Source organism: Trachurus japonicus, chromosome 4, assembly GCF_045865225.1.
Source record: "Trachurus japonicus isolate A0001 chromosome 4, Traja_1.0".
Classification (NCBI taxonomy): domain Eukaryota; kingdom Metazoa; phylum Chordata; class Actinopteri; order Carangiformes; family Carangidae; genus Trachurus; species Trachurus japonicus.
The window spans coordinates 15,431,982-15,442,768 of NC_140910.1; the positions used below are offsets into that span (position 1 = coordinate 15,431,982).

At 39.5% G+C, this 10,787-nt stretch overlaps 1 protein-coding gene across 1 annotated transcript in view; it reads right to left on the reverse strand.

Moving 5' to 3' along the window:
- The window catches only part of agbl4 (AGBL carboxypeptidase 4), a 267,261-nt gene extending 256,474 nt beyond the window's left edge, over positions 1-10,787 (reverse strand). The window contains exons 1-2 of the mRNA XM_085774255.1: positions 10,653-10,787; positions 8,728-8,847 (exon numbers count right to left, since the gene is read on the reverse strand). Of these exons, the coding sequence (XP_085630381.1) occupies positions 8,728-8,847; positions 10,653-10,698 (166 nt within the window). The 5' untranslated portion in view covers positions 10,699-10,787. The remainder of the gene's footprint in view (positions 1-8,727; positions 8,848-10,652) is intronic.

Genomic DNA, 10,787 nt, shown 5'->3' on the forward strand with positions numbered 1-10,787 from the left:
ATCAATTATCATTACTAAGAGGTGATTTCAGAAATCTTCAGAGCAAATCCATGGAGTGCTTGAGAGATTCCTTATATAAGAGGTGGAATCCATAAGAGTATTAAAGAACCAACACAAGTATTGCCCTGTATTTGATCTGTACGGTGACAATCATCTGGCCAGTGGCGTGCATTTAGTCCTCCAACTTATTAGTTCACTAGTTTGCTAAGCAGTTGATGTTGACACAAGGTTAGATGAGATATTCAATCAACAGGCTCGGTGCTTTGGCACGTTCAATTTGAAATATAATTATGGATACTACATTGAAGTGCCAAGTTCCAGCTTTATTTTGATTAGTTTTATTTCAGACTTGATATGAGCCTTGTATCTCTCACACAAGGATACGGCCTTTTTAACTTAGTATTTAGCAAAGTTTAGGAGTTCCCATAGACATCTAGCCTAGAAATCTAGACGCACCCTAGCGGCAGCAAATATATTTGCTCCGTAGGTGGGTCTAGAAACGAGCCATAGGAACTTTTTGAGTCTCGAACACCGATTGTGTTCACCAATCACAGCGCTCTATCTGTTTAGAGAGTCATTGGGCGGGCTTAACGCGATGACGACATACATTTTAATTGGTTTGTCAGGCTAACGACATCCTGCTCTTTGCTCTGATTTGTCGTAGCGCTACCCTATTGCATGCAGAGGCAGTTTGAAAGACAGCCTTCATCCCGCCCTCTGGATTGAGCCGAGGTCTACCGGTCGTTTCCAGACTATACATTTTAGTGATATAGTCTGGCTTGTCAGGCTAATAGACATCAGCAAATGCTTTGAATCTTCTCTAGTAATGCACTCCCTTAGAATTCACTGCTTCCTCCTTCAGCTCACAGGGTCTCTGAGCCTTCAGCCCAATCTTCAGCAAATGGAGGGCACCTCAGTCAGATTGAGATCAGGTGACCGAGTCCACCACCAGTCAAGGATATTTCACCTCTTCACCCTGAAAAGCCCTTTGGTTGCTTCAGCCATATGTTCAAGATTGTTGTCCTGCTGAATGATGAAATGTTGTCCAATAAGTTTTGATTCATTTGACTGAATCTGAACATTTATCCTGTTGCCTCTGTCAGTGGTGTAATCATCAATAAATGCCAGAGTGTCAGTTCCATTAGCGGCCATACTTGCCCAACGCAGAATGACCACTATGTTTGACAGATGAGATGGGTGCCTTTGGGTCATCAGCTGTTCCTCTTTTCTCCACTCTTTCCTCACTCCATCATTTTGATCAATTTTTGTTTCATCAGTCCAGAGAACTTTGATCCTGTGTTTTTGTGACTTCTCCTGAGTGTCGATAAGCAAACATACACACACCTACAGTACTACATCCTAGAGAACATTCCTGACCTGCTATGCAGCCATGAAGGAAGTTTCTTTCATGTGAATGGTTTCCAAATCATCCACCAGACTTGGGCTCCTCAATCTCCGAGGGCATTTTTGCATTTTCTAGTTTTCCTGTGTAAACTTGTTTTGTAGAATACACCACATTGTCAATTTTGGCAAATCAACTACCTATCTCGCGATATCTCTGATTAATTTTAGCTTGAATTAAGCATCTTTATCATATTCCATATTTGCAAGTTCACTTCTTTACACTTGCAACTCCTCAATCTGCGTGTCAACTCTCCATTCACCATCAGCTCAAACACGTGATCTTTTTTGTACTCAAACAAATGATTAAACAAAACAGCTACCCAAGAAACATTTGTTCAATTTATTTTTGAACCATTTTAAGGCCATATCTCTCATACAGTTCTTCTTTCTATATTGCTGTAAACCAATTAAAATTAAAGCTGAAACTTGACACTTTGATCTAGTATGGATTTTACTTCAAATTGACTGTGTCTCCATACTTATTATGGTTTACTCAGTTTAAGAGAAAAGACAAGTAAGGTTAATAACTCAGATAAACAAAAATACTCCAGTCTCAAAAGGTCTTGATTATTTGGGTCCTAAATGACAAAGATAGCTGTGGGTGCATATCTGATCGCCAGTCTGCCATAGGTTGAATTGTACTGAGCGAATTGATTGTAAAGCCAGATGAGTCTATGAGTTGTGCTTATCAATGGACCCCATTAAACACTTGTCACCCCTGGGGAATTTCTTTGACCATGCAAGTCATTGTCAGCAGACAGCAGTCTGACTAATCAATGAGTGCTTAATTACATCTGGTGCACGGTCCAGAGGTGCAGTAAAACAATATGTATGCACCAACAGTGTCATCCTTTTGTAGAGACAGATGGTACAAAACTCTGCGACACTATGAGGATGCATTCACAAAAGAATTTGGGACTTAGCTGGAAATGTCAACAGTTAGGGTGTGTGACGAAACAAATGTGACAAGACAAGATAAGAATGTCATTTGGATTTCTCTCTAAAAAACAATTAGACTTCTCTTATCACTTTCATGAATCTCTGCCTCTTGACACAATACACAACAATAGGCCAAGACTCAATGTTTACAGATTAACAAAATCTTCTATTCTCTACTGTGATTTTTATTGTCCTAAAAGCATAAAAAGATCATCTCAATAAGTAAAAAAAAAAAACATGTGCATACTGCCCTTTACATAGTCAACTAAAGCAGTCAGTGAGGTTTCCAATGATGTCTTAAGAAAATAAAAATAGTTGAAATCCTGCAGTAACAAACACAGCATAGCCAATGTCATCAAAATACTGTATGTTATTGTTAAGCATAGTGTTAAAAAAAGAAAAGCTTTTAATGGTTTAGAATGAGTCCGTGTCAGAGGACCTGTTGGCCGAGACACCTACTGTATGTAAATCTGTAGGCCATCACTGACTTGAACAGCATAGGTCTGACAACAAAGTGAATTAAGCCTCATCTAAATGTAAATTAGGTTTTATACCTTTGGCAAACAGCTTACATAACCAATGTCTATTTTAATAAACCAATTAGATTTTATTCTGTACTATACTAACACAACAAAATAAAAAATCTCTGCTTTATGAAAATGTACATGGGGTGCAGACAGCTGTCAGCCAAAGGAGGGGAAAAGATGCAGGGAGTAGTTGTATATGTCTGCATAAATTTCAAATGAAAACGTCTGCTTGAAATACTGTGTTTTGGATCTACAATCTGGTTTAAGGAAGGTAAAATAGACATAGACTGCCACGAAAGGCCATTTTAATAGCTTTGAGAAATATACATTCCAGTGCAACATGCAATACACGTGGCAGGAGCTTACACACTAGTCTCCAATTTCCCTGCTGTCTTTGGTATCACAGATATCAGACGGGATGTGTGAAAAACAACAGCTCATTTTAAAGCTTTACTGATATTTTGCTTACGCGTGTCTTATCAAGTGTATATGGGCACTAAATCTACCATAAACACAATATGACAGGCCCCTGGTTTAGGAAAACTAGATATCTCATATAGGTTAAAATCCACAACCTATAATAAGACTCAGTAATGTGACTGTGTGGCTAGTGGCTACAGACCCTAACATACAACCCATCACTAAGTAACTAGAAAATATGAGTACTGTTTCTATTTGCAAAAACTCTTTTTATCTCATGCTGTCATTACATATTCCAGTGACAAATTGGTGTGCCTTTTCATTTTTACCAAAGGTTTCATTAGATCCTCATATATACGGTACACTACTCAAAATGTTAGGGATATTCGGCTTTCAGATGAAATTTCAGAATGCACCTAAAAGCACTATAACCTTGGTAGGTGAACTTGATTTGACCTTCTCTAAACTTTTGAATGCACATGTCCAACTGTTCAGTGTTTCAGTACTGAAAACATAATATGCTGTTCTCAAACGAGGTAATTAACCGCAATCATAACAAGTGTCTGATCAATAATTCGACTACTAAATGTTCTGGAATGATGATTTGTATTTAAACAGTCCTCTTCCTTATACTTATACCTTATCACATTTTGACATCATGAGACCAAGACGACACCTAACAATCCATCAACAGTACCTGGCCATGTCGAGGCTTCAGATGGGAAGTTTAAACTTTTTGTGAGTAGTGTATATAAACATAAATTGTTTTATGAAGTTTTTAAATTCCAATTTCAGGTGTTAAGGATTACACATACATGTATTGCATCTGTTTGACTGAAATAAATTTACCTATTACGCCAAATTGAAAACTTTGATTTAAGGTACTGATTTGAGTTTTTTTTAACTCCTTGCACACAGTTTTGAACACTTTTTTCGCAGGTGTGTGTATCAACACAAAAAACTTATTTTGGGTGGAGTACCACTTTAAGAAAAACTAAGTGAAATTACCAGTTTTGGAATAACTATCAGAGGATAATAACTTCCTGGTTAGCTCAGCATACACGCAAAAAGCACTGTGAAAGAACTACTATAAACTGATATCAAGGCTCACTCTTAAATAAGGAGGACAAAATCAGTGTTGTTTATATGAAACAGCAACAGGGCATTTATTTGACATTGGCTGGCAAACATCAATTTATCCCCCATTCTAACTTTAGTAATGCAGTTACTGGAAAGAGATTAATATCAATTCCATAAATCATTCAGAAGATGCATCCGGAGCCAGAGACACTGGTATGTTAGCTGATCTCAGTATGGGAGCTCAGCAACCATTAATCAATGTCTGAGCTCCTCTGGCCATGTCATCTGGGAAACAGGGTAAATTTATAGAAAAATAAAAAAAGGGGGCCATCACCACACTGATATCAGCACAGTCCTCCCAAAGTAACATGTTTACATCTTTATGAAGTGGTTCTATATTTTACACTCACCTTTGCTTGTGTCTTATCTACTGAATACTAAACTGTGGAGTAGGTTATCATTCCTTTATTTGCCGCTTTATATTCCTTTATATTTCCTCTCATGAAATAATTACTAATAGGTTTAGAATATGCGACAACTATGAAAACGTGTTTGCATGTGACTAGATAATATCTAACTTTGAAAAAAAAAAGTGTAACAAAAAAAAGATAAAGATAAGAGCAAAAATAAAATTTGGCAACGACACCAAGGCCAGACATCAGGGTGAAGTTAAAGCTCATCTCAGTCTGCAGAAACCAAAATGGACTTGTCTGTGGAAATATGAAATCTGAGTGGCATCTGAACCTAATCTCCACACAGAGATTTAGTCCCAGAGAGACCGGCTGATTCACTGATTTACTCTGCCTACTTGTGTGCTTGAGTGTGTGCCTGTGAGAGTCTACCCAACTGACCTTGTCCGTGCTGAGAAAGTACTTTATTTTCATTGTCGCATCATTCAGCTGTCACAAAAAGGCAAACAAAAGCAATTAACGAACGACACCGGAGCATATTAACTAAATCCTTTTATATGTCGAGCACCAACATAAGAGATGGGCCGAGTAATAGGTCGATCAACCTTCCAAATATGCTTAAATATATTCTACTACTTGTTAGTCAGCTTCTTCTTAACAGACCGCAAAACGACCAACATGGCTCTAGTGAGGGTCAGCAATACCTCTTACTAAGATATGTACAGTATGTCCCTGACAGAGATCTCAGATCCTTTTTTAACAAGCCTGAAAAAGTCTAATAGTCTAATAACCTGCTTCAATTGTTCACCTGTAAATGATATATTTAATATAAAACACTCAACAGCATACGAACCACAATTAGCATCACCTTCTGAAACCAATTGTCATTATTAATAATATTAGTTGTTGTTGTTGTTTCAGTAGTATTGGTAGTAGTAATAGTACTAGGTCCGGGCAAAAACTTTATGAAGATGGTGGTTCTGATGGCCAGTGGAAGTTGGACAGAAAGGCAAAAACACAGACTTAGAACTGATTTCTCTTTTTTTTCTCACCACACCACATTTAATGGACAGAGATTGTGGGCTGGAACATATAGCCTGATAAGGTTGGACAAACAAAATGGTGCTAATCTGTGCAAAGTGATTTAAAATTCAAAAGGACCTTAATGTCAGCTCTAGTTTGAATAGGCAACCAATTTATGTTCTGCAGTCAAATTTATTTGATCTACTCGTAATGAGAATTTTAGCTGCAGCATTCTAAACAAGCTGGAGGTATTTGATGGAAAGTTCAGGCTGCGAAAGGTGGTATGGAGATAATCCAGTTCTGGTGAAACTATACAATGTGTTGGAATTTCTGTATCAGCTAATGGGTGGTGTGCATTCTAGTTGTGAGTTTTTGTAATATCAGAGGACTGAGAAAATAGATGCTACAAATCTGCATAGGAACCCAGAGTAAGGAAATAGAGCGTAAAACACTGTATGTCTTTGACTGAAGAAAGTTAAAGTACACATACAGCGCCTGAAATTCACTGCGGGATTGCGGGTATCGCGCATAATTGAACTGATTCCCACAAATCTAACACTCATAATGTGGGAAATTCCCACACATATTTCAAACCAGCCAACGTTATTACACACTACAGGAGTGCTGCATCAGACGGTCTGACTTAATGACACACACACGTCTTTGTATAGTTAACCTACTGAATAAAGTTAGATGGACTTTTTTCTTGCCAGTGTTATAAAACACGGTACAGCTGTACAGCGCCACATCCATTATGCTCCTCTCAGATTGAGGTTAGATATTCCATTGTTAAACTCTTTTCATACAAAGTGCTGCCAAACAACAGGCTAGAGAGAGAGAAACAGCAGAGCTACTCTGACAGTTTGTCCCTGCAAGGAGCAGGTGAGCCGCACTTTTTCTTTTCTTCTAGCGGCGTCGTCTTTACAGGGGAAGCAAACGCACATGTCCGCCCAACTTTAACACAGGGTTTTCCTGCCTATCTAAGGTGATTTTGGCCACCCTCCTTGGTTACAGCGTGCATGTGGGATCGTTCAGATGTAGCATCTTGCACAAACTCCCCGACGAAGGAAGCCCGTATGTGGAAAGACATCGCCTCTGAGATATAGAATGTGTATTATAGAAGAGAAACACACATGTCAGCACCTCTGACTTCAGAATCAGAACAGACATGTCCTGTGATTTTCAGCCTCCTTTCATATTTAATAGAGGGGGGACAATATCTGAAAGTACAACTGTCAAGCAAAGCCAGGTAAAACCCTGTAACACTGATTTTGCAAACAGAGTATTGTACCTAAGCATGTGACAAATAAAACTACACGCTGTGTAGTTGCAGCATCATTTATATCTAAAGCATAAAATATAGCATATGATATTTGGGCTACCGAAGGAATAGGGCAAGGAGACTAGAGAGAAGAGGGAGCCACCAAAACAAAGACTAATGACACAGATGCAGCTCCAAAAGATGACCACTCGGAGAGAAGGGACAAAATGTAATATCAGGTAATAGGACATATGACCTGTAGTCCCCCCCCAACAAAGTAAAATCTCCCCCATGTGAAGCCCTTAGAGGGGGAATTCCCCCCACTTTTGGAAAATGAATTTCAGGTCCTGATATACTGTAGCTAAACATGCTATACACAATAAACTCATTACGATGCCCTTGACCGATAAAAACATCTGAGAATAACTGAATAACTTTTTCAAAGGAGATTTGAGTCAATATTATACATTTTTTTGATTTTCAATTATTTATTTTTTTTATTTTTATTTTTTTATTTTTTGGGGGGGGGGGCTCCCGGGGCTGGTACCAAACCTTGTCAGCTTGTTGCCATTTGCATTCACCACTGACCACAACACTACCACTTAAAGGACAATTCCAGGCGAATTCGACAAGCCTCGAATACACTCAGGGGTGTATTTTCCTATCATTTTAGGTCTAAAAGAAGGAATCTGAAGATTTTCCGTTTAATTGCTCCTGTTTTGCGGTAGTTGCGTCTGTCCCCGCATCGCCACGGCAGCAATGAATGGGAGTGGATGTAAGTTCTGCTGTTTAGGCTGTTTACAGCCCTCAAAGCCGCAATTTTTTTCCACAGACAGCGTCAGATGGCTACTCAAACATGCACCGAGAAGTTTATTTACTTCAAGCAAGCCGACATGTTTGTAAAACTAGATCTAATTCAAAGTCTCCCGGAGTCTCGCGCGAGACCCAGTTGCCGTGCGCGGTGTGTTCAGGTGTAGTGGGAAAGCTACCGTTTGTGTCATAAACACAGGAATATCAACTCTTTACTTGCTTCAAGTAAAAAAAACTTCTCTGCGCATGTTTGAGTCGCCACCTGACGCTGTCTGTGGAAAAAATGTACACTTAAAGCAAGTCAAGAGTTGATATTCCTGTATTTATGACACAAACGGGAGCTCCCACTGCACCTGAATACACCAGCACTGCAACTTCGGGCTCGCGCGAGACTCCGGGAGACTTTGAATTAGATCTAGTTTTACAAACATGTCGGCTTGCTTGAAGTAAATAAACTTCTCGATGCATGTTTGAGTAGCCATCTGTGGAAAAAAATTGCGGCTTTGAGGGGATGTAAACAGCCTAAACAGCGGAACTTACATCCACTCCCATTCATTGCTGCCGTGGCAATGCGGGGACAGACGCAGCTACCACAAAACAGGAGCGATTAAACTGAAAATCTTCAGATTCCTTTTTTTAGACCTAAAATGATAGGAAAATACACCCCCGAGTTGAATTCGCCTGGAATTGTCCTTTAACACAAAATGAGGATATTTCCAACATGAAAGGAGCAATATAAAAAACATTTGTGTCATGGTTTATTAAAATAAAGCTATATATATATTACTAAGTCAATGTTTGTTTTTGTTTTTTAATAAACAGACACTGTGTTTTTCCTTTTAACTATACTCACCACTCTCAAAGCAGGCATCAAAAGTCAGGTGTCCTTTTCGCACAGCTCCCGTATATCCTGGTGGGCTCACCGTCAGTTTGTTCACATTCCCTACCAAGGCATCTTCTCCAGTTTCACTGCCTGAAGATAAAGAGAAATGCAGGAAAAAAGTTCTCACTTCATTCAAAAGTGTTGTTTGAGCATTTGTTTTTTCTGACTTTAATTTTAGAGCTTTCAGATTATTCATCGATGGGTGTACTCTCTACAGAATGACACTGATTTATTGTAGATCTAAAAACATATGCTGCCATTCAGGACCAAATAAACTATGGGCAATATTTAAAGCAGAAGTAAGTGATATATTTGTGTTAATATAAGTCTTAAATAGTTATATCTTCCGACAGCAATCACTTACATGGAGTGTTTGGACCGAAACACGGGTCTCTCAGTCACTCTGCTCTGCTCTGAGCCGAGGAGAAAACTTTTCTCGTATCCTACAGTTTTTATCCAATGAGGAGAGAGAACGGCATGCAGGGCTGTGTGTGCAGCCAAGGGACGCCGTGTAGGGACGAGGACTGTTATGGTGCGTTCAAGGCAACTTGTATTTTTCCGACCTGTGAAGTCGTACCAGTTCGATCTGGTACATAGACTGTAAAAAAAGACGTACTGGTACGATTTCACGGGTCGGAAGTTACGAGTGGCCGTTATAATGACTTTCACAGGTAAAACAGGTCGGAAAAACACGAGTGGGTTGCCTGGAACGCTACAAAGTCGTAAGTTGTGACTTGAAGCTGTAATTTACGGTTTCAAAAGCCTGCCTGGAACGCAGCATTAGCCAAAACGACCGGATCGCTTACTTCTGCTTTAATTATTATCAATTAATTGTCACTCCATAGACACAATGAAAACAAAACACTGTAGCACAAAACTGAGTATTACAAATAAATTGAAAATTTTTTTGCAGCACATTTGCACTTGAACATCTGGATATCTAAGTTACACAATACTATGTCAATGTAAATCTGGTTGGTTTGCATTGTTGTGAGTTGATCTCTGCTAGTTATGCATTTGTGTTATTGTTTATTCATTGTAAAACAAATGAATAAATGCTATGTGTGTATTCCTATGTACGTCAAATTTACTGTAGTAGTTCATGCAATATTATCGATTGAACAGCAGCAGTCAGCGTCTGTAGAGTGAATATAGCAGTAGCCTATATACTGAAAGAAAAACACACGCTTTGTGTAATCTTGATACTACCAGCTTGTTTAAAGGTAGGTTGTTTAAAAGTTTACAAACACAATTTGTGGCACGACAGACGACACAACAAACTTTTGTAAGTATTAATTTACTCCACCACCTCTCAGGTTTCAAATTCTTTGTTACCTATGTTTTTCTGTCGTGGAGCTTACATGATTTGTTCACGTACTATAGCTCTAATTTAAGAGTGAAACGGACAAAGGTTGGTGAGGCAGGTAAGCAGGAGCAACTTCAGGTCGCGAAAGTGAGCTAATTAGCTACACAGCAGTTCAACGGAGGTTTTACTCCAGACTAATCCAGGTAACATAGAGCTAGCTAGCCGACACACATAGCCACTACACCTGCACTAACTATAGCTCGCCCTCATGGCCAAGTGGTGCACGAACATGCAAACAGCTTCCTCAAGTCCTTCCGTGAGGTTCAGTGCCTGCTCACAGTTAGTTATAAGGCTGGCTAACGTGTGTAGCTGCAAAGCTAGCTCATAACATGCTGGTGACATGACTGTTGTTTACATCCTTGCACCTGCTAGCTAGAAGGGTTAGCACGCTTCACGTTGCATTAATACGGACACGCAGCGAGCCCCCGAAACATGCACATGTTCTTTTTCAGGTAACCGGGTATCATGCCCTTCCTTTTGCCTGAGTAGCAAAGAAGAGGAAGTCAGGTAAAACTCTTTTTTTACACACCAGTCTCGACGTCTCTCACAGTGTTTTCCTCCATCTTCCTCTCCATGTCACAGAGCAGCCGACGCTCTCCGAGTGTTGCCCCGGCAACGGAGCAGGAGGAGGAAGAGGGAGAGGCGCTGTCATCCCCATCAGTGC